We start from the raw sequence: 24,522 nt of genomic DNA on the forward strand, positions 1-24,522 counted from the left end.
CAGGCTATTCTCATGGTGTCAGCGCCTCCAGTCATAGCAGGCTCCAGGTATACTGGAGACAGTCCCCAACATGACAGTCTTCTCGCATACCTCTACCCAATAGACTGTAACTTAGACAGAGGTATATAAAACAGGATCCTTTATTGAGGCACCCACTGCAGTTGTTATTGCAGTGTATGCATAGGGTTTTCAGAAAAATTCCCAAGCCTCTGGATGGTACCTGGCTTCTCTCAATTGAGGCCTTGCAGTCTATTAGATCTTTTCACCTCAACCCCCTAAGTGGCTGAGAGCATATCTCACTCCCAGCCAGGAGGAACTAGATCAGCATGTCTCTACCCCAGGAGGAGGAGAGCTTAACTGCACGTCTCTACCCCAGGAGGGGGAGAGCTCAACTGACTATAGTTTAGAACACTTCCTCCCTAAGGCTCAGAGGGGGAGGGCACAAGGTCTGCACCATGATTGGCTGTACACAGACCCAGTTTACCTCCACCCCGGTCACACAGTGAGGCACGACGGGGTAAAACCCACAGGATAGCCTGACACTGCCTATAGCTACTAGGACTTACGTGACAGGAGGCAGAAAATATAGCCCTGGACCAGCCATGGCTACACTCTCCCCTTGGGTGAAATTCCCATGTCCTCACTGGGACCAAATTTGAAGTACCATTCATTAACCTGGAGCCTGCAATACAATAACAGATTACAAATGTAAGATGGTATGACATTAACGAGAGTACCGTTTACAGACATTAGGAACCCATGTCATCCACTGATTAGTGATGATGATAACAGAAAACTCTTTCAACATGAAGAATATAGGATACCTATTTGTAAAACTTTGGGTCGGGTTTCTTACGCACCCGTCCATCGCAACACTTGCCCCAGATGAAATGTGTCTTAGGAGGACCAGGCCTCTGTCGGAGTTCCACCCTATCCTTATAGATGCTCCGTCCCACTATCCATTCCTGCATGATGCTACTGCACCGACACACTTTATTCGAGCAAATACCCAGTATGTACCTGGCAGATACCTGGAATGCGCCGCTCCTCACCTCTGACAAGCCCCGTTGTGTTTGCCTTCCCAGCCTGGGTTCATGCCTGGCTGACGGGCGGCTGATCTGTTAAATGATAATGATTTGGATTTAATAGGCTGCAATGCTTCGCGTGTCTACCAGATGGCATAAATTCATGAATTGTAATGCAGTATATATATATATACTGTGCAGTATTGCAGCCAGCGGGAATAAAATGCTTCAATCCCTGCCTGGAAAATACCTCAATGCACTCGGGCAGAAAACAGTCACAAACCTCAATACACCCGGGTATACCCGAATTCGTGGGACTAGCCGAGCTCGAATAAAGTGTGTCGCCAGTGTACATATTCAGGCCTTATCTATGAATACCTTTTTCAGTAGTTTTAGACTACTGATGGTCCAGTACTGCCTTCTTAATCCACTCATCCCTATTGGCATCAATCTCATCCATGATGAGAATTCGTACCCATGAGATTGTCTATACTTATGAAGGATGGCTCTATCCACCCTACTGATTTTTAGCAATTTATTGGTACCCGCCTGCCCAGGTAAAACCCAAAATGTAGGTTCCCTAAGTTTCACCTCTTGGTACAGGATGGAGGGTCCTTTAAGTGTCAAAACTCCCAGCTTGATGTTGTGTACCCTCTTACAGAGGGCCTCTGCTGTTTCCTCCAGGGAAAATTGACCCTCCTCCCACCAGTGATCTATCATAGGACCATGCACCAGAAGGAACCTAGTCCTGTTCATATTGGTGGCGTATCCCTGAAACATCGCGTCCAACCACTTAAGGGGTTCCCTGGACAGATGCTCTGGATCTGGGCTACTGGACCTAGTGTCCATCTTTGAGGACACTCCAGACATAGCGGATTGTTGAGATAACGATGATTCGCTAAAAGACCTGAATGACCCAGGGGCCTTAACCACAGGTATGCGACTGGACGCTGGGATTTCTGCCTCTGACTCGTCAGACCAAGCATTTCTCCCCCCAAAATCTCATTCCCTTAAATCAGTTGACAAACCCGGGGACAGATCATCACTGGGAAAATGGGATAATACAAAGGTGGTTCAGCAGAGGCAGAGCTAGCACCAGCAGATGCAACAGAAGCCTGAACTGTCTTGCACAGGGATGAACTTGGAAGTACAGGCCGGTGATTGGAGCCTAGAAGTTTCCCAGACAAGTCCTTCTGGGGTGGGCTTTCCCTTACCCCAAGGTGGTAGTATCAGGGCAGACTTAGTGGCCTTGGAAGGGACATGGGCAGCTAGGACCGGTGAACAGGGCCTAACATTGGTCATGGACAATCTTTTGGGTGCAATCTTACCACGGCCCTTAGGGAGGGGTAGTGTGGTGGTATCAGGGGTCCGGTGACCCCTTTCTCGAGATCGGGGCCTGTGTAGGGGAGTGTCGGTAGAATACTGTCCAGCACTCACCGCAGCTGCAGTAGACGCCATCTTGTCGACGTCATCAGTGGGGCCGGATCTCGCATGATCTCCAGACAGGCACCAGTTTCGGCGGTGAGGATGACGTCACGTCCGGCCACGCCGGAAGTGCATCAGTCCGCGGCACACCAAACAAGGCCCCACCTGGCTCCTCATCCGGACAGGCCACAGCAGGATCCTGGTAAAAGTAAGACGTTGGAGCCTCACTCATCCGAAGGTTGGGGACGTCCTCTGGCTGCATATGATCCTCCGCAGGCGGCTATTTTACTACTCCGGCGTCTTCCTCTGGCATGGGTTGCTCTTCCGGGGCTCCGGATGCACCACAACCTTCTGGATGGACGCCTCTGGATCAGGACTCTGCCACCGACTGCAGGTAAAGGTTGGTCTTTCCTCCGCAGGTCTCGAATGGCTGGTCTCATCTTCTGAGGAGGGTAAGGACACCTCCTCCGGGCCACGATGTCGGGCAACTCGCATTCCCTGGTGGCCATTGACACGGAGCTTGCCTGTTCCTGCACCGCCGGGGGAAGAGCACTCATCACCCTTGGGGCAGTCAACTCACCCTCCCGGTCATAGGGTACCGCTAGTACAGGTTCCGGTCGTAGAACCGACAGGCACATCACTGCAGCCGTCATCTCTGGCACCGGACCACATGGGCATGGGGCCGCGTTGTTTAGGGCACACAGGCCCACAATGTCATCAGTAGTCTAGACATCCGGATAGGCTGCGCCAAGAAATATGCGGGCCCGGTCATAAGCTGGCATAGGTGCCGCAGGAGCCGCACCGGCTGGTGTGAAGGCCCGGTCGATTGGCTGGAAAGCGGCGTTGGTTGGCACAGGGCTGGCAGGCCGCCTGAATAAAGCCCCGCAATGCTGGCACCGCGCAGTGGGGCTGGCATCGCCTTTGGGGAGCCTGCAGTTTGGGCATACACAACGCAGATGGTGCTGAACCTGGATAGTGACTACCAGATAGCCCCCGGGTAGATAGTAATTGGTTAGCTCCAATTCGAACATTGTTCCTTTCTTTAGTAAGGTAGTGTCGGCAGAGTTGGTGCAGCTCTGATCACTTGCTCAGCTCTCTGGAACTGAATTAAGCAGGCACTAGTTAGCTCCTCCCTAGTGCAGGGATGGTCTCCGATTGGATCCTGGGTGTTGCCCCCTCCCGTAGGTGGAATATAGGCAGGGCATAGACTAACAAGGTGTGACCTGGCTCCGGCTGAGCCAGTCACAGGGGCGTTGGTTTGGTGCCGAATAGCTTGCACTAAAGCTTGCATCTTGCTTTGCAAGCCGATGTGGTCCCGTATTTCTGGCGGGAACGCCATTTTGACAACTCAGTCCATGTGGTGGGTTCCATTTTGAGCACACTAGCACAGTCCATAGAAAGAATAGGTACACAGGGTCCCCAGCAACAACTGAAGGGGCCCGTTCCATACATTGAATTTTCAATAAATTAAGGGTACACGCTTCATGGACAAATTCCCACAGGGTACGCCCCAACATAGTCTCTGTGTTCGGTAAGGGTCTAGGCAACCCCCTCCCTGGTGTAGCCTCAGAGAGAGGTTCCCCCCTTCCTTATCTCGAAATGGGTGCCCAGGGTCCCTCGTAAAGCATCAGGAGCCCGGCCCCGGCCTCTTCTGTGCTGCACTGCTGCAATGTCCTGAAAGCCGGTCCTGTTCTGCATCTCAGTAGCGCCTCCAATTGTAGTGCTGCTTTCCCCCCCCCCCCCCTATCCCCCCTGGGAGATCTTGCTATTGCTACAGTTGTCATGGTGCTTACCTGTGAGGGTCCAAGAGATGCTGAGGGTCTGCGTTGGTGTGGGGAAACAGAACATGCTTTTGGTGATTCTTCAGGCTCTCCTCATGGTGTCAGCGCTTCAAGGTGTACTGGAGACAGTCCCCACCATGACAGACTTCTCTCATACCTCTCCCCAATAGCAGTTGTTATTGCAGTGTATGCATAGGGTTTTCAAGAAAAGTCCCAAGCCTCTGGATGGTACTGTACCTGGCTTCTCTCGTTTGAGGCCTTGCAGTCTATTAGATCTTTTCACCTCAACCCCTTAAGGGGATGAGAGCATATCTTACTCCCTGCTGGGAGGAACTAGATCAGCATGTCTCTACCCCAGGAGGGGGAGAGCTCAACTGCACGTCTCTACCCCAGGAGGGGGAGAGCTCAACTGCACGTCTCTACCCCAGGAGGGGGAGAGCTCAACTGACTATATAGTTTAGAACACTTCCTCCCTAAGGCACAGAGGGGGGAGGGGGGGCACCAGGTCTGCACCATGATTGGCTGTACACAGACCCAGTTTACCTCCACCTCGGTCACATAGAGAGGCATGAGGGGGGTAAACCCACAGGATAGCCTGACACTGTCTGTAACTACTAGGACTTACGTGACAGGAGGCAGAAAATATAGCCCTGGACCAGCCATAGCGACACTTATTATATTCCGTGTTTTTCACATTGACCTTTTCACTTAACCTACAATGCCAGTAGTAAGGATCTGACATTAATGTTTTTATCGCAATGATATGTTAGCTGTACCACCAATATTTATTACAGCTGTAGCAGGCGTTCATACTCCCATTTGGCGTTGTGGCAGACACACAACGGGCCTGTAGAAGCAGACATCATTGTGTCTGAATTAACCGACTGCAAAAAAAGGGACAGGGCTAGTGTGTCATTGAGTCACTGGCACGCGGCAGCAGATGCAATAATGCCTGTTACATCTGGGGGAGGGGGGGGAGTGCAGCAGTTACAGAGGTCCTGTGCTCTCCCCCAAGACGTTTAAATTAAATGCCAGGGGACCGCAAGAAGCCTCTGTAACTAACTTACCTTCCAGCGACATGTCGTCAACATGTCGTCATGGTAACCCGGCGTCAAATGGCACAGTGGGGTCACATGATGTTGAGTTGCCAAGCAGGGGTGTGGGAGCGAGCGCGAGCCAGGGAGGAGAGCAGGCAGTGGTGTGCATGGGAAAAAGTTTGCGCACCCCTGCCACATAGGCTGATGCTATATAGAATGGTGCTGTATACTGTACATAATTAAGCTTGTTATCCTTAACCTTGGAAAGATGATACTGGTTACATTAAATTATATTTTTAATTATATTTTTGGTGACAACTATATTATTAATTGCCAAAGTGCCTGGCAAGACAGTCAACCTATGCCTGCCCTTAGAAACATACCATAGAGCCCCTAGCCTAACTTTTTTTATTAGCCTGGCAGGTTTTTTTCTGCTTTTTAGAGCTGAAAATAATGTAATAGTCTGTTCTAAGCAGGATATGTTACATAGTATATTAGAATATAACTACAAAATTAAACATACAAAAAGTGCTCTACCTACATGTACAATAAATAAACCGTGATAAAAAGAATTATATATCTAATCAATGTAAATAATGTGCAACAATAATCCCAATAGAGAGTGAAATCAGTCGTTAAGAGATAGCAGCCTAGGGAACAAGAACAAGTACTTCTCAAAACTTGAAAATATATACAGAAACTACAAATGGCAAAGTCTCGCTGGCGCAAAAATGAACCAAAGACCAGTCCCAGATGAATGCACTACCAAAACACCAGCCCCAGATGAATGCACTACCAAAACACCAGCCCCAGATGAATGCACTACCAAAACACCAGTCCCAGATGAATGCACTACCAAAACACCAGCCCCAGATGAATGCACTACCAAAACACCAGCCCCAGATGAATGCACTACCAAAACACCAGCCCCAGATGAATGCACTACCAAAACACCAGCCCCAGATGAATGCACTACCAAAACACCAGCCCCAGATGAATGCACTACCAAAACACCAGCCCCAGATGAATGCACTACCAAAACACCAGCCCCAGATGAATGCACTACCAAAACACCAGCCCCAGATGAATGCACTACCAAAACACCAGCCCCAGATGAATGCACTACCAAAACACCAGCCCCAGATGAATGCACTACCAAAACACCAGCCCCAGATGAATGCACTACCAAAACACCAGCCCCAGATGAATGCACTACCAAAACACCAGCCCCAGATGAATGCACTACCAAAACACCAGCCCCAGATGAATGCACTACCAAAACACCAGCCCCAGATGAATGCACTACCAAAACACCAGCCCCAGATGAATGCACTACCAAAACACCAGCCCCAGATGAATGCACTACCAAAACACCAGCCCCAGATGAATGCACTACCAAAACACCAGCCCCAGATGAATGCACTACCAAAACACCAGCCCCAGATGAATGCACTACCAAAACACCAGCCCCAGATGAATGCACTACCAAAACACCAGCCCCAGATGAATGCACTACCAAAACACCAGCCCCAGATGAATGCACTACCAAAACACCAGCCCCAGATGAATGCACTACCAAAACACCAGCCCCAGATGAATGCACTACCAAAACACCAGCCCCAGATGAATGCACTACCAAAACACCAGCCCCAGATGAATGCACTACCAAAACACCAGCCCCAGATGAATGCACTACCAAAACACCAGCCCCAGATGAATGCACTACCAAAACACCAGCCCCAGATGAATGCACTACCAAAACACCAGCCCCAGATGAATGCACTACCAAAACACCAGCCCCAGATGAATGCACTACCAAAACACCAGCCCCAGATGAATGCACTACCAAAACACCAGCCCCAGATGAATGCACTACCAAAACACCAGCCCCAGATGAATGCACTACCAAAACACCAGCCCCAGATGAATGCACTACCAAAACACCAGCCCCAGATGAATGCACTACCAAAACACCAGCCCCAGATGAATGCACTACCAAAACACCAGCCCCAGATGAATGCACTACCAAAACACCAGCCCCAGATGAATGCACTACCAAAACACCAGCCCCAGATGAATGCACTACCAAAACACCAGCCCCAGATGAATGCACTACCAAAACACCAGCCCCAGATGAATGCACTACCAAAACACCAGCCCCAGATGAATGCACTACCAAAACACCAGCCCCAGATGAATGCACTACCAAAACACCAGCCCCAGATGAATGCACTACCAAAACACCAGCCCCAGATGAATGCACTACCAAAACACCAGCCCCAGATGAATGCACTACCAAAACACCAGCCCCAGATGAATGCACTACCAAAACACCAGCCCCAGATGAATGCACTACCAAAACACCAGCCCCAGATGAATGCACTACCAAAACACCAGCCCCAGATGAATGCACTACCAAAACACCAGCCCCAGATGAATGCACTACCAAAACACCAGCCCCAGATGAATGCACTACCAAAACACCAGCCCCAGATGAATGCACTACCAAAACACCAGCCCCAGATGAATGCACTACCAAAACACCAGCCCCAGATGAATGCACTACCAAAACACCAGCCCCAGATGAATGCACTACCAAAACACCAGCCCCAGATGAATGCACTACCAAAACACCAGCCCCAGATGAATGCACTACCAAAACACCAGCCCCAGATGAATGCACTACCAAAACACCAGCCCCAGATGAATGCACTACCAAAACACCAGCCCCAGATGAATGCACTACCAAAACACCAGCCCCAGATGAATGCACTACCAAAACACCAGCCCCAGATGAATGCACTACCAAAACACCAGCCCCAGATGAATGCACTACCAAAACACCAGCCCCAGATGAATGCACTACCAAAACACCAGTCCCAGATGAATGCACTACCAAAACACCAGTCCCAGATGAATGCACTACCAAAACACCAGCCCCAGATGGACAAGAAATGTAATAAAGGTAACTCCGATAACCTCTTCAGATAACCTGCAACTCTCTGCAGAGTAAACAGAAACAAGAAAGACCGTGTCGCAGTACGTCATCCACGGCGTCCGTCCGTAATAGAAATACAAATGCCTACTTACAATCAGCTGGCTGGGGAGGTGGTAAATCACTCCGGTCTTTGGGTGGATGCCCTCTGGCCTGATCACCGCCGTGACACCATTTCCTTTGTCCCCTGCCCTTCTCCTTCCAGACCCCGCAGCAGCAATTTTCTCTCAAAGGGTTTCTCAGACACTGGCTCTGCTTTACTATTATACTAAGCACATTTTTATGCTTTTAATAGAGTTTTACACACAGGAATAAAGAATACATTTTTACATTGGATTTAAGGGGCTATCGGGCACGCAAGAACATGATACTCAAGGGATCTGGTGGCCAAATGTGCTCAAGGGAAGGACGACAGGGGCCATGGACCGGGCTTTATTTTACTAGTCACTGGGCCCCTTTGCTGTCGCACCTTGCTCGCTGGATCTCCCACCCGCGGGGCTCTTCGCAGTAATCACCTCTGGCCCACGCTAAAAATATACCTGATGTGGCCGGTCTTTTGCCTAACCATGTCCATGTCCCGACCAGTGTTTATGCCGTCCCCTAGTGTAGCCTCTATAGAGAGGCTAGGAAACCCCACCTGCAGGGCAGGTAATGGAGGAAGAGCCACGGAAGCGTACTCCCTATTACTATTTCTTTTTTGTGTGCCTTCTCTAGATTACGAACTACATCTCCTTGGGCCTGCAGGCCAAGTCACTGTTTATGCTGCTTTATGCACACATGTGAATACTGTTGTGTAACGTTCTTTATCTTTGCAGAACTCTGTGGACATTAAATCTGAAAGTGGATCTTGTGTTTACATTGGTCCAAACGTGAAATATTCCGAAGATTTTGAACTTGATGACATGGACTCAGAGCAGGCTGATGAACAGGACATGGTAATGCGTTTTTAAAGGGGCAGTCCTGCACAGGACAAAAATGACCTAAGGCTAGTGGCATGTGGAATATGTCAAATGTAGATGATTAACATCATAAAAAAAATGATCTTATATGTTAATCATTTCTTAAACTTTTGACATTGTCATGGTAAATTAATGCTTTGGAGGGGTTGTTAATCGTATCACCAGCATACATTAGGTTAGTCATCCAAATGATCAGCTTAGTTTTGTTATGTTTACCAAGCAATTATGGTGTCATCATTCGTAAAACAGATAAACATACGTAAGTAGTTGATATGGTTGCATCCAGTGTTCCTGACAAGAAGTGGCACGTTCCCTTTGTTTTATTTTTTGCACGATAGAAATAAGTGTGACTTTCAGGGTGATGAATCTTTGTAAAATAGTCTGTTACACTGATACGTTTTTCTTTTTAGCTGCCAACTTGACGTGCCCCTTTAATGCGTTATACTTAATATTTGAATATCTCCAATTCAACATTTGAGTGTCCGCGATGGCGCGTGCATGCGCATCGCGAACCACATGCCTCAATCCTGTGAGGCCGCCCATCGTGCGTGTGAACTCACGATGAGGCGTGACCGCGTTTTGGACACAAATCAATTTGTCCAAGCGACGGCCGCGTCACGTGAAGCTGTTCAGCCAATGAGGGTGAACCGCTCACGTGACTTCACAGACACGCCCCCCCATCGCCTGAAGCACAGTTCACATTTGCGCAAGCGACAGGCGTGCGCCATGTGCACGCCCTCCGTCTCGCGCAGGGAGTATAATCTCATCCTTACTCTTCTCTCTTACCGAAGTTTTTAAGAGTTATTTTAAATATTGTGACTGTATTGTATTTTACCTTATGAACTTTGTACTAATGCTCAGAATATTTTTAAGCATGGTTAGAGCTCTTAAGAGTTTACAATCCTGAGAAGGTAGAGGGAGAAGAGAGAGGGAGCTTCTTGAGTAGAGAGACAGAGGGAAGGACTTGTCAGTGGATATAGACATAGGGGGGACTGGTAATGGTGCTACAGAAAGAGAAAGCATTGTGATGGAGTCTTTTTTCTGTTCTGTACACACAGCCTTATCTTTTGCTCTTGGTAAGTAATGTTATCAGCCTAAGTCAGCTGCGGTTTGATGTGGAATTGCTGGGTACTGTATGTAGAAGTCAGTGAGCTCAATTCCAGTCCTAAATTTCTCTCCCCCCGCCCCCTCCCCCTCTGGTGGCTTAACCCAGGGGCGCGTAAACTTTCTGTACTGCGCCCCCCCCCTGCCTGCCATCCCCTGTGCTCGCGCCCCCCCCCTTACCCAATACCCAGCATCAAATGTCACATCACATGAACCCCGCGGCGTAATTTCACACCAAGTTGCCATGGTGACACGGCGCCGAGGAAAGGTAGATGAAGTCCGCGCCCCCTCCAAATAATCTTGCGCCCCCCACTTTGCGCATCTCTGGCTTAAACAGTGACTCAGTCCGAGACTGAGCCACATGTACCGAAGCAGGGATATCCTGAAAACCTGACCTGTTGGGTGGTCTTTAGGACTGGAGTTGAGCGCGCCTGGTATAAGTGAATGGAGTACATGGTTCTGTTTGTGAACGGAGAATGTCGTTTCTCACCTTTTCATTCCTTACATAAAAATGTAAGTATTAACAGCAGCCGTGTGCGGTGCGTCCCATGTACCTCCTCTAAAGATGTATTAACTTGGCCCTGTTAACTCAGCAAAAGTAATTTTACAATTTTTATGTAAAAAATTGTATTTAAAGTACAATTTTATAAGCAAGAACAATGGCCGTACTATAGCTCATTAGCATACGGTTAACTTGGCATTAGCTTGTGTTGGCCTCAAATAACCTGACGTTAATGTCGAGAGAAACGTCCGGAAAAAATGAATAACCATACTTTTGTATAAGAGTTGCACTGGGTTAACGTTACGTTATTTCATCTAATGGCGAGGGCTCGGCAAATTATGCAAACGCTACTAGCCAGACACTGACTTCCTGACTTCCGGTGTCTGTCGCTGCTACAGCGCAGCTCCTCCCAGCCGTTATCCTGTGCCGCCCTGCTCCGCTCACATGGTCCTCAGTCCTTCTCCCGCTCTCTCCCTCCTGTGCCGCCCTGCTCCGCTCACATGGTCCTCAGTCCTTCTCCCGCTCTCTCCCTCCTGTGCCGCCCTGCTCCGCTCACATGGTCCTCAGTCCTTCTCCCGCTCTCTCCCTCCTGTGCCGCCCTGCTCCGCTCACATGGTCCTCAGTCCTTCTCCCGCTCTCTCCCTCCTGTGCCGCCCTGCTCCGCTCACATGGTCCTCAGTCCTTCTCCCGCTCTCTCCCTCCTGTGCCGCCCTGCTCCGCTCACATGGTCCTCAGTCCTTCTCCCGCTCTCTCCCTCCTGTGCCGCCCTGCTCCGCTCACATGGTCCTCAGTCCTTCTCCCGCTCTCTCCCTCCTGTGCCGCCCTGCTCCGCTCACATGGTCCTCAGTCCTTCTCCTGCCACCCGCTGTCTTCCTCCTGTGCCGCCCAGCTCCGCTCACATGGTCCTCAGTCCTTCTCCTGCCACCCGCTGTCTTCCTCCTGTGCCGCCCAGCTCCGCTCACATGGTCCTCAGTCCTTCTCCTGCCGCCCGCTGTCTTCCTCCTGTGCCGCCTAGCTCCGCTCACATGATCCTCAGTCCTTCTCCTGCCGCCCGCTGTCTTCCTCCTGTGCCGCCCTGCTCTGCTCACATGATCCTCAGTCCTTCTCCTGCCGCCCGCTGTCTTCCTCCTGTGCCGCCCTGCTCTGCTCACATTATCCTCAGTCCTTCTCCTGCCGCCCGCTGTCTTCCTCCTGTGCCGCCCTGCTCTGCTCACATGGTCCTCAGTCATTCTCTTCTGCTGCCTCCACCCACCTTACTCTCCAGCTGGTAATATTAACTCGCCGCGAGCTTATTTGTCGAGCCCTGCTAATTACCACAGTACACGTGGTCACATGCCACAGTAACTTGGCCACATGCTTTCATCTCATTACCTTTGTAAAGAATATTCACAGCTAATTAAAACATTTTTATTTTTATTTTAGTATTTTCCAGATCCTTGTGAGAATGTCACTGAAGATGTTGATAAGAAAAGGCTGCTTTTGGATGCTAATGATGTAAAGGTGAGTTGTGTCAGAGATGGATACTTTTTTCTACTAGCAATAATTAATCACTTGCCAATGTGGATGCTGACACACCCAGTACACTAGGGGTTTGTATAAGGAGTCAGTCCAAATAATGTTTTTAAAGCCTAAGCAATAAAAAAAATAAAAGACGGATCTGGAGATATATATATTTTATTTATTTTTTCCAGAGGGGCGCAGCGGTTTGAGAGGTTCCATTCTCTTCCCCAAGGCATTTAAAGTAAATGCCGGGGGACTGCGCGAGGCCTCTGTAACTTCCCTTACCTTGGCTTCCAGCGACACGGCGTCAAATTACGCAGCAGGGTCGCGTTACCATAGCAACATGTCGTCACATGACCCCGCGTCATCATTTAACGCTGGAGCTAAGGTAAAGGGGGCGCGATCAGGGGTGGATAGAATGCAGGGTGTCAAAGGGGGAAAAGTTTGTGCAGCCCTGTAATAAGCGATATTTATTCAGCTAATAAGGCATCGCCTAACATATGCTGCAGTGCGTGCACAGACACACTAATTGGTTCTCTTTAGTCTGTGTCCCCTCTTTGTTATTCCCTCCTCTGTCCTTTCCTTTTGCATTCCAATTGTCCTACTGAAACATGGGCCCTCCAGAAAAGTTAGTATACTAGAGTGCAAGGTCTTCTACATCTAGAATTAATAATACTGATCTAAAGCAATCACTATAATAAAGAACAGCAGCACGCACACACACACACACACACACACACACACACACACACACACACACACACACACACACACACGAAAGTTTTGAACCCCTTCGGATTTTCACATATTTCAAACCAAAAATGTTATCAGATCGTAATTTAAGTCCTAATCTATATATATAAAATCGAATGGTTAGTGCTATCTGCGGTGAATCTGATTGGTCCTCAGCCTCTGGCCAATCAGATTGTGGGTCTGACGTCACCCAACTGCCACTGTCTTCTCCCTCGGCAACACACACACACACCTACACACACACACACACACACCTACCTCCCTGGCGATCCAACTCACCTCCTCCCCGACTGCGCTCCACTCACATCACCTCCCCGGCGGCGCTCGACTCACATCACCTCCCCGGCGGCGCTCGACTCACATCACCTCCCCGGCAGCGCTCCACTCACATCACCTCCCCGGCGGCGCTCCACTCACATCACCTCCCCGGCGGCGCTCCACTCACATCACCTCCCCGGCGGGGCTCCACTCACATCACCTCCCCGGCGGCGCTCCACTCACATCACCTCCCCGGCGGCGCTCCACTCACATCACCTCCCCGGCGGGGCTCCACTCACATCACCTTCCCGGCGGCGCTCCACTCACATCACCTCCCCGGCGGGGCTCCACTCACATCACCTCCCCGGTGATGCAGCTGCAGCTGCCACGCGGCGCCCAAGATGGCGGCGCCCGGAAGGACCCCCTTCCTCCCTCGCGGCGCCAAGTGCCTAAGATGGCGGCGCCCGGAAGTAGAGGTAAGAGGGAGAGAGGTGTGTGTGTGTGTGTATGTTTTGGCCCGTCACTGCCGGGGAGTTGCGCTGCCCCCGGGGGGGGGGTGTTTTGTCCCGCTTCTGCCCGATCACGGTGGCTGCCTCCCTGCCTCACTGCTCCCTTCACCTCACAGACCTCATTGGCGCCACAGCCGCACCACCCTCTCCCGCCTCCTTCCCGCCTGAAACACACCTCGGCGCGCACTTCACCCTCACCGCGCCCTTAACATGCCGGCGGGGGGAGCAGAGCAGTGGCGGCCGCAGCGGGGCTGACTGTCCTCACTTCCCACCCCCCCCCCGTGCCAAAACCCGTGCCTCCCACCCCGCCCCCGTGCCGAAACCCATGCCTCCTACCCCTCCCCTGCCGAAACCAGTGCCTCCCACCCCCCCTGCCGAAACCCATGCCTCCCACCCCCCCCCTGCCGAAACCCGTGCGCCTCCCACCCCGTGCCGAAACCCGTGCCTCCCACCCCCCCCTGCCGAAACCCGTGCCTCCCACCCCCCCTGCCGAAACTCGTGCCTCCCACCCCCCCTGCCGAAACCCGTGCCTCCCACCCCCCCGTGCCTCCCCCCCTCCCCCCCCTCCGTGCCTCCCCCTCACCCCCCCTCCGTGCCTCCCACCCCCCCCTCCGTACCCCGTGCCTCCCACCCACCCCCCCCCTGTGCCTCCCACTCACCCCCCTCTGTGCCTCCCACTCACCCACCCAGTCACTAACTCACCCACCCAGTCACTAACTCACCCACCCAGTAACTAACTCACCCACCCAGTCACTAACTCACCCACCCCGTCACTAACTCACCCACCCCGTCACTAACGCACCCACCCCGTCACTAACGCACCCACCCCGTCACTAACTCACCCACCCCGTCACTAACTCACCCACCCCGTCAATAACTCACCCACCCCGTCACTAACTCACCCACCCAGTCACTAACTCACCCACCCAGTCATTGACACCCACCCAGTCACTAACTCACCCACCCCGTCACTAACTCACCCACCCCGTCACTAACTCACCCACCCCGTCACTAACTCACCCACCCAGTCACTAACTAACTCACCCACCCAGTCACTAACTAACTCACCCACCCCGTCACTAACTCACCCACCCCGTCACTAACTCACCCACCCCGTCACTAACTCACCCACCCCGTCAATAACTCACCCACCCCGTCAATAACTCACCCACCCAGTCACTAACTCACCCACCCAGTCAATAACTCACCCACCCAGTCACTGACACCCACCCAGTCACTAACTCACTCACCCCGTCACTAACTCACCCACCCTGTCACTAACTCACCCACCCCGTCACTAACTCACCCACCCGTCACTAACTCACCCACCCAGTCACTAACTAACTCACCCACCCAGTCACTAACTAACTCACCCACCCAGTCACTAACTCACCCACCCAGTCACTAACTCACCCACCCAGTCTCTAACTCACCCACCCAGTCTCTAACTCACCCACCCAGTCACTAACTCACCCACCCAGTCACTAACTCACCCACCCAGTCACTAACTCACCCACCCAGTCACTAACTCACCTACCCAGTCACTAACTCACCCATCACTAAATCACCCACCCAGTCACTAACTCACCCAGTCACTAACTCACTCACCCACCCACCCAGTCACTAACTCACAGACCCAAGTCACTAACTCACCCACCCAGTCACTAACTCACCCACCCAGTCACTAACTCACCCACCCAGTCACTAACTCACCCACCCACCCAGTCACTAACTCACCCACCCAGTCACTAACTCACCCATCACTAAATCACCCACCCAGTCACTAACTCACTCACCCAGTCACTAACTCACTCACCCACCCACCCAGTCACTAACTCACAGACCCAAGTCACTAACTCACCCACCCAGTCACTAACTCACCCACCCAGTCTCTAACTCACCCACCCAGTCACTAACTCACCCACCCAGTCACTAACTCACCCGCCCAGTCACTAACTCACCCACCCAGTCACTAACTCACCCACCCACCCAGTCACTAACTCACCCACCCAGTCACTAACTCACCCATCACTAACTCACCCACCCAGTCACTAACTCACCCACCCAGTCACTAACTCACCCACCCAGTCACTAACTCACTCACCCAGTCACTAACTCACTCACAGACCCAAGTCACTTACTCACCCACCCACCCAGTCACTAACTCACCCACCCAAGTCATTAACTCACCCACCCAGTCACAAACTCACTCAAGTCACTAACTCACCCAGTCACTAACTCACCCACCCACCCAGTCACTAACTCACCCACCCACTAACTCACCCACCCACTAACTCACCCACCCACCCAGTCACTAACTCACCCACACACCCTGTCACTCACGCACCCACTAACTCACCCACCCAGTCACTAACTCACCCACTCACTAACTCACCCACCCACCACACAGTCACTAGCTGAGAGACCCCGCTCACTAACTCACTTACCCACCCGCTCACTCACCCGCCCACTCACTAACTAACTGACTAACTCACCCGCCCAGTCACTAACTCACCCACCCAGTCACTAACTCACCCACCCACAGAGAGAGGCCAATGGGGAGCAGAGATAGGGGGTGAGTGGACAAAGAGGGGGAGCGGGACCATTCAATCCCGGGCAACGCCGGGTATATCAGCTAGTAAAAGATAAAGATAACCTGAACAAATGAGACAAAAACATGATACTTTTTCAGCATTTATTTATCCACAAATGATTCAACATTCAATATCCATGTGTGAAAAAGTATGTGAACCTTTAGATTCAGTACCTGCTGGCGCCCCCTTGAGCAACAACTAAGTGTTTCCTGTAACTGCTGGTCACTCTCACACCGGTTTTGAAGAATTTTCGCTCATTCCAGGACTTATTCAACTCAGTAATATTTGAGGGCTTCTTTGCATGGAGAGCTCACTTCAGGTCCCGCCACAACATTTCGATGGGGTTTAGGTCCGGACTTTGACTAGGCCATTCTAAAATGCAGAATTTCTTCTTTTGTAGATCTGCTTGTATGTTAAGGATCATTGTCTGACCCACTTACGCTTCAGCTTGCAGACGGATGGCCTGACATTCAAACTGTTTGTTAGAGAAACCAAATGTTGGGATCTTTTTAATCCTCAATCCTATGCATAGTCTCATGTCCTGTACTAGAAGTTTCTCCAATTTAACAAAGTGATCAGTCAAATCTGATGGCTCTTCACAAACAATGTCTCTATTATCATCAAAAACTTGCTCCACTCTCTTCCCACGTTTGCTGTTATCACCACATTCGTGGACAAAATGTATGTGGTCTACAATTGGAATAACTTTTTCTGCAATCTCCATTTTAATTCCCAAAAATTCTTAAAAAGAAAAGTCCATAAAAATCACTAAATTATGTGCCGAACGGAAATCCAAAAATGAAAAAATAAATAAACCAACAATGAAGGACTGCGTTTGTTCATGAACAGGTTAAATGTGTTTATAATAGAATAAGCAATATATACTTTTGAATAAAAGCTGAAAATGCTGAGCTACCAGAAAAAGTAAATTATAAGGAAAAATAGGAAATAAACCCCAGAACTGATGCTCCTAAGTATAATCAGACACAGAAAAGAATCTTTAATATACTTATAAAGTAATCAGATGGTCAAAGGGAATGCTGTAATAAACCATGAGCGTAAATTAGAGCATATAGAACCCAATACATGTGTAGCTATGTAGCCGGGTAGGGGGTGAATATTTTTAGTGATTTAAAGGTTTTAGCTTTTTGGATTATGGATATATTCTTCTTGCAATCCATTTAATTTCTGTTCCCACACTATTAATGGTTATATATTTTATTATTGATGCCTTATTCATACACCTCCCCATTGATTGATTATTTTTATTTGTAATCATTTTTTGTTCTTTTGGTATATTTACATTATTGCCATGTTGGTTATTATTGTCTTTATTGCATTTTGTGTTGTGAGACTGCCGACGGGGGGCGCGGGGTTTACAGAGGCCCCGCGCGCTTCCCGAAGGCACTTAAATTAAGTGCTGGGGGAGCTGCAGGGCCTCTGTAAACCTAACTTACCGTGGCTCCGGCGGCTTCCTCCCTGCGTCGCCATGGCAACGTGGCGTCAAAATGACGCTGCGAGGTCATGTGACGTCACGTTGCTATGGCAATGTGACGTCATTACGCCGGTGCGCGGGTAAGTTGGGGTTGGGGGTGGGGGCGGGAGTGAGGGGACAGCCGGCAGGGGGGCGCAGGGAAAAAAGTTTGCGCCCCCCTGGTTTACATAGTCCGTGTGTGATCCGATGTAAGGGATTCCAAACATACCTTTTAAATTATGTCCAATCATTGATTTACTCTGCAGTGGTGTACAGTAACTCTTTGCTGCACCTGGATTCATACAGGTTAATTAATAGCTGGAACCTCCTATATATAGATCACCAGGGTCTATAGCCAATGACTCTTTGACAAAGTACCCTGCGAGGTACGAAACGCGTCAGAGTTTTTTGGAGAGTTGTGTGTTTGTCCGATGTGAATAAACCTCACTTTTTTCGAGATTGCATTTAGTTCCTTACTACCAGATTAGCAGTGCCCGCCCTCCATTTATTTTTATTTATTTATTTGCTATCCCCTTATATAGCTCTCACATTGGATGTGGATGTAATGGGAATAATTAGGAACTTAACCAAATGCATTGTAACTCGGATGGATGTACCTGACAATAAGTACAATTGTGTTTTTACAGTAAGAATAAAATGTTAACAATCCTAGCCACATGCTGGAAAAGATCATTATAAATCTTTATATGAATTTCACAATATAATTAAAAATAAACAAAATGAAAAATACAAAAAGGAAAATCATGAGAAAATCTCAACGTACAGAACAGTACTGTACTTGAGTCTCCGTATAATGATGCTCAGAAATGTCACTGCATTCAGTCCAGATGAAAATTGATGACTGGTTATATGAAATAATTTGTTCAATATACAGTAGAGTGGAGATTTGATCACTCACCAGGAGTGGGGTGCTAGATGTAATCAGGGGGATGTATCAGTGAGAGTCCAGCTCAGAGAAGGCACAAACATTTCTCAGAACTCAGTGGAAAGATGGTACTGTAGCTTTGTTTCACCTAGCATTTAGCCAGCTATAAAGGCTCAGAGATCAATGTCTAGTTTTAGACCTTTTGTGTGAAGCATTTTTAATGTATGTATTGTGACATAGTCCCAGGATATTAGACAGCTGTCTATCCAATTTAAGGCAGAAAGTGCAACAAAAAAAAAGGAAACAATTATCCATTACACAGTTCCACATTTGCTGAGACAGTGTGATGGAAACTCCAGGCCAGAGTTTACAGTGGTTCTGGTTTTCACTCACCTGCTCTCCTAATTGAGGAACAGTAATATATTGCAGTTAGTTTGGCTGCTGCAGTCTCTCTCTTAGAGCCTGGAGACTGGGAGGACGGTGCTCCCCAGGTTCCAGTTAGGGGTAGACGGCCCCCACGTGTTGCAGCATCTGAGGATCTATTGGGACACTGTCGCCATTTGACAGTTAAGGACTCAATGTTATATCTGTGTGTTATTTAAAGTTGGTAACTAGCTTACCAAGCCAACATTGCAGATAGGGACATGCATGTGAGTTAGACTACTGACAGGAGTAGATGATTGTTTTTATGATTTCTTTTGTTTTTTTTAAGTGATGGTGTTTAAAATGTGTAACACTTTTTCCTCCGGAACACAGAAATTACTAATGCTGTTTTTACCCTTGTGGCCCTAAGGAGCCAAAGCCTCTGCACGGAGAGCCTGGGTACATATATATGATCACAATATCTCATGGTGCAACGCCTCCACCTGAGGGGGACCCAGACAGAGCGGGATGGGCCCCTCACAGGACACAACCAACTAACACACAATATGAATTAACAAGAATAACCTTTACTGAATCTGCATATAGGATATATGTCAATCACTTTTATATTGCATAAAGGGTTTTACATATTATATATATATATATATAAATATATATATATATATACACCCTGCACGTCTGCAGTGACCCACCACTGTGTTCAAAGTATTGTTCAGGGCCCTTGGCCACTCTACCACGTAAGTGTCCCCAAGTGGTACCCCCACCCTTTAGGCGTGATCCTTGTGTTGCTGTACAGTGTTGGTGCACTTGTAGAACGATACCTGCCCGGGGCTCCTGCACCCGGGTTCCGCAGACTACGACAGGAATTCCGTCCGGTCCGACGTCGTCATCCGCCACCGCGTGGGGTGAATTCCGGCGTGGATATCACCGTAAGTCTCTGTGTCCTTAATGGCGTTCTGATCCCAGAACCCACCTTGCAGGGCTGCGCTGCGTAGCACTGTGTCCCTGACTACCAAACAGATAATGGGGCAGAGTCCCTACCTAGGGCCTGTCCCTGTAGCACAGCAAGCTGATATATGGCTCAGGACCTAACTGGGGCCTAGGGGGCTGCTGGCCTAATGCAGTGGGTCACAGCCCCTGCACTCACCTCCTACCCCTAGCTCTTCCTGGTCCTGACTAACTAGTGTGGTATCTGTGACAGCTTCCTATTCCCTGCCTAGGAGGATCCTAACACCCTATTGGTTCCCTGGCGTCAGGTGGTGCATCCTAAGGCTCATGGGACTTGTAGTCCCTGCCTAGAGCCTTCTCCTATTGGCCATAGGTTTGCGTGCTTTTTCCTGCGCATGCGCAAACTCCCTGAGGCCCCCCATCGCGCAATTGCACTGCCAACGAACATAGCGGCGCCCCGACCCGACAAGCCACCGCAGAGCCTCTGGAGCACCGGAACGCTCCCTGCTCAGCCCCCCACCTTCTTGAAGTGCCGGCGGGCCTGCCGCTCGTCCCTAACAGCACCCGCGATTCCCCCACACCGGAGGTACAAGGGGGGGGGGGGGCAGGGGAAGACACTACCCTCTCCCCTTGGTAAAACCCCAACGTCCCCGATTGGGCCACATACTTATGCAACTATATACAGAAGTTATATAATGAGAAATGCAGTAACATACATACAACTTATCACGTCATATCAGCTCTATATGAGATTGCACATTTCACTGAACACTACAATGACGGACTGAACTCTACTGCGAGCCCACTGCTGAGCCTATTAATGGGGTGCCCCAGTTTGATCATAGGTCATCCTTGTTGGGGGATTCCTGTCTCTCTGGCTCCGTCGGAGCTGTTCTTCAGCGACTCCCTCTGGTGAGTAATAGGTACAGTCCAGAGGCTCAGCCTCTGAGAAATGTCTCTGGGCAGTCTCTGTTTGTTTGGTATAAAGCATGGGCTTTGTGTGTCCAAAGGCTGACTCGATGGAGCCACCTTATTAAGCGTTGGCCTATGGGGCCCTTTACCTGTTGCTCCTCCGGGAGATGCCCCTTCAGTGGGAGGGTCCCTTTGAGAGGGTCCTTCCTTCCATAGGATCTTCAGGAGTTTCAGAGTTGGTATGATTATTTACAGTCACTGGACCAATCTCTGATTACTCTGACTCACCGTTCTGCGGTGTGGCCAGTATTTCTGCTTCCTCGTCTCCCACTTGTGGAATGCGGAGAAGATGATTGCGATGCCAGACCTTTACCCGGCCTTCAGTGTCTTTGATGTGATAGACCGGGAGGCCAGGCATCTGTGAGACTACCTCATATACTCCATCTCTCCAACGGTCAGCCAATTTATGTTTTCCTAGGACTCCCAGATTGTGAAGCAACAAAGCGTCCCCAGGTAGAAGCTCCCGATATTTGACTTTATGGTCGTATCGTCTTTTATTGTCGGCATTCAGTTTAGCTATGAACTTCTCGGCCAGTTGGTAAGCCTGTTGCAAACGGTCCTTAAGTCTTTGCACATATTTGAAATGGGTAGCCTTGTGTATCCCATCCGTCGAAACTCGAAGACGTACATCTACTGGCAGTCTCGTACATCTACTAGCAGCCTCGCCCAAACATAAGGAAATATGGGGAGAATCCAGTGGACTTGTGGCGGGTACAGTTGTACACGTGTACCAAGGCCTCCACGTGTCGACTCCATTCAGGCTTTTGTGCACCCTTCAGGTTTCCGAGCATGTCCAATAAGGTCCGATTTAAATCGTTCTGGCAAAGCGTCTCCTTCGGGATGGTACGGAGTCGTCCGGGATTTAGCAATGTCCAGCATCTTGAGCAGTTCCCGAATCAGAGTGCTCTCGAAATCCTGGCCTTGATCGGAGTAAAAGCGATTTGGAAAACCGTAGTGGACGAAATACTTCTCCCATAGAATTTTTCCTACTGTGATGGCTTTCTGGTCTTTAGTGGGGAAAGCCTGAGCATACGGCGTATAATGATCCGTGATGACCAACACGTTGCTTATCCCGCTGGTGTCGGGCTCAATGCACAGGAATTCCATGCACACTAGATCCATTGGGCCATGGGTGCTGCTCGGGTGGGCACAGTCTTGCATTGTATACACCGGGAACATCGGCGGCAATGTTGTTCTACCGCGTCTCGCATCTTGGGCCAGAAGAAACGGTCTCGGACCAACCCAAGTGTCTTCTCTACACCGAAATGCCCATGTTCATCATGTAGGGACTGCAACACCATATACTGTAAATTCCGAGGTATGACCAATTGTTGCCTATCAGGGTGGTTGTGATATTGTACTACCCGATAGAGTAAGCAATTGTCAAGTTCGAACTTGTCCACTTCGCGCATTAGCAAAGCAACCATGTCCCTGGGGGCTCGTTTCAGGAGAGCCGGATTCTTTCTTTGATCAGCTTGCCGAATGATGCTGATTACCGGATCTCTCATTTGGTAGTCCACCAGGTCTTTCCATCGTATTACTTTGTCATGAGTTATATTCATCCCCTTTGGATCGCAGTAGGCGGGTGGGATAGCCTGCGACTGGCATCCTAAGGAGTCTGCAACCCATAGTTCCGAAAAGGCCACTTTATCATTGATAATAGCGGCGGTGCTACACAAGGTTCGCATCCCTGGTCCTGGGATCTCTTCCCACTCATCATCATCTGGAGTAGCACTCAGTCCTAGTCGTCGAGATAGAGCATCAGCTCCGATGTTTAAAGGCCCCGGCTTATACTTCAGAGAGAATTTGTAATTGGATAGGGCTGCCAACCATCGGTGACCTGATGCATCCAATTTAGCGGAGGTCTGAATGTACGTGAGGGGATTGTTATCCGTCCTCACCTCGAACGTAACACCGTAGAGGTAATCATGGAGTTTGTCCACAATCGCCCATTTGAGACCCAGAAACTCTAAGTGGTGCACAGGGTATTTTTGTTCACTGGGTGTCAGACTGTGGCTGACATAGGCCACGGGCCGAAGACCCTCTTGGTGCTTCTGATGTAATATGGCGCCCAGTCCATTGAGACTGGCATCCACATGCAGAACGTAGGGTTGTTCTGGGTTAGCGTATGCAAGCACCGGCGCTTCCATCAGTCTTTTCTTCAAATTCAGGAAGGCCCGTTCACACTCGGGCGTCCACTTATCGCCGAACGGTTGACGAGCCGAAGTTGCCTTTCGCCCCGTATCTTCGGGATATATCTTCAAAACATTGTTGAGGGGTTTAGCTCGAGTGGAGTACCCTTCCACGAAGCGACGATAATATCCACAGAAACCCAGGAATGATCGTAGCTCCGTGACATTCTCTGGACGAGGCCAGTTCACTATCGCTTCTACTTTGGCCGGATCGGTGGCAATTCCTTGGGCAGACATGATGTGCCCCACATAAGTCACCGAAGTGTGTCAGAAACGACACTCGTCGAGTGACAACTTCAGCCCTTCTTTACCAAGACAGTCCAACACCTTAAGCAGCCGCTCTTCATGCTCTTCCAGGGTCTTCCCGAAGACAATGGTGTCGTCCAGGTAGACTAGACACTCCCAAGGGTTCATGTCTCCGATAGTTTTTTTTTCATCAGTCGCTGGAAGGTAGCAGGGGCCCCACATATGCCTTGGGGCATACGTGTAAATTGGTAGAAACCCAGAGGGCAGACGAAGGCTGTCTTTTCCTGGTCCCCTTTACTCATGGGTACCTGGTTGAAGAAAAACCTTTATTCCTCACCTAGGCTTCAGAACTGAGAGGAACCTTTCCTCTGCCAAGAAAGCTGCAGTCCTTGTGACTGGATTCACATCTGCACCATTTGCAGAAGACTTCCCAGGAAGCTTTCACGCACTGCAACTTGTTATCTTCGATTTTTGTTCAACTTACAGGCCCGGGAATACAAAAAGAAAGACAGCGCAAGAAACCACATTGTGTAGTGTATAAACAATATTGTATTAGTAATCAGGTAAGTATCGCACGTACATCAATTGACTGAAAAATAGGTAAGACATGTTAGGGACATGTTACCACTCTGTGCTCTGCAATCGTGGATGTTTGTAGTGGGTCACCAGGATCAGCTCTCCTCCTGCAAGCTTCGTAGAACCAATGCCTTGTGTATTCCTGTCTCCAGGGTGTAAACGCAGTGAATGCCGCCACGAAAGGGGAGACCACGGTGGCGGTAAACAACCGGAGAGGTCTCCCCTTTCATGGCGGCATTCACTGCGTTTACACCCTGCTACTAGAGGTCCTGGATGGAATAAGCAGAGGTCTGCATTGGTTCTACGAAGCTTGCGGGAGTAGAGCTGATCCTGGTGACCCACTACAAACATCCACGATTGCACAGCACAGAGTGGTAACATGTCCCTAACATGTCTTGCCTA

General features: G+C 49.8%; 1 protein-coding gene across 5 annotated transcripts in view; it reads left to right on the forward strand.

Moving 5' to 3' along the window:
- Positions 1-24,522, forward strand: part of KATNIP (katanin interacting protein) — a 184,407-nt gene that overhangs the window by 12,643 nt on the left and 147,242 nt on the right. For all 5 annotated transcript variants that reach the window (XR_012787351.1, XM_075565272.1, XM_075565274.1 and 2 more), the window contains exons 4-5: positions 9,079-9,198; positions 12,251-12,328. Coding sequence is in view for 4 of the 5 variants with exons in the window: in XM_075565272.1 (XP_075421387.1) it covers positions 9,079-9,198; positions 12,251-12,328 (198 nt within the window). In the remaining variant the exon portion in view is untranslated. The remainder of the gene's footprint in view (positions 1-9,078; positions 9,199-12,250; positions 12,329-24,522) is intronic.

This window comes from Ascaphus truei, chromosome 11 (genome assembly GCF_040206685.1).
Source record: "Ascaphus truei isolate aAscTru1 chromosome 11, aAscTru1.hap1, whole genome shotgun sequence".
Classification (NCBI taxonomy): domain Eukaryota; kingdom Metazoa; phylum Chordata; class Amphibia; order Anura; family Ascaphidae; genus Ascaphus; species Ascaphus truei.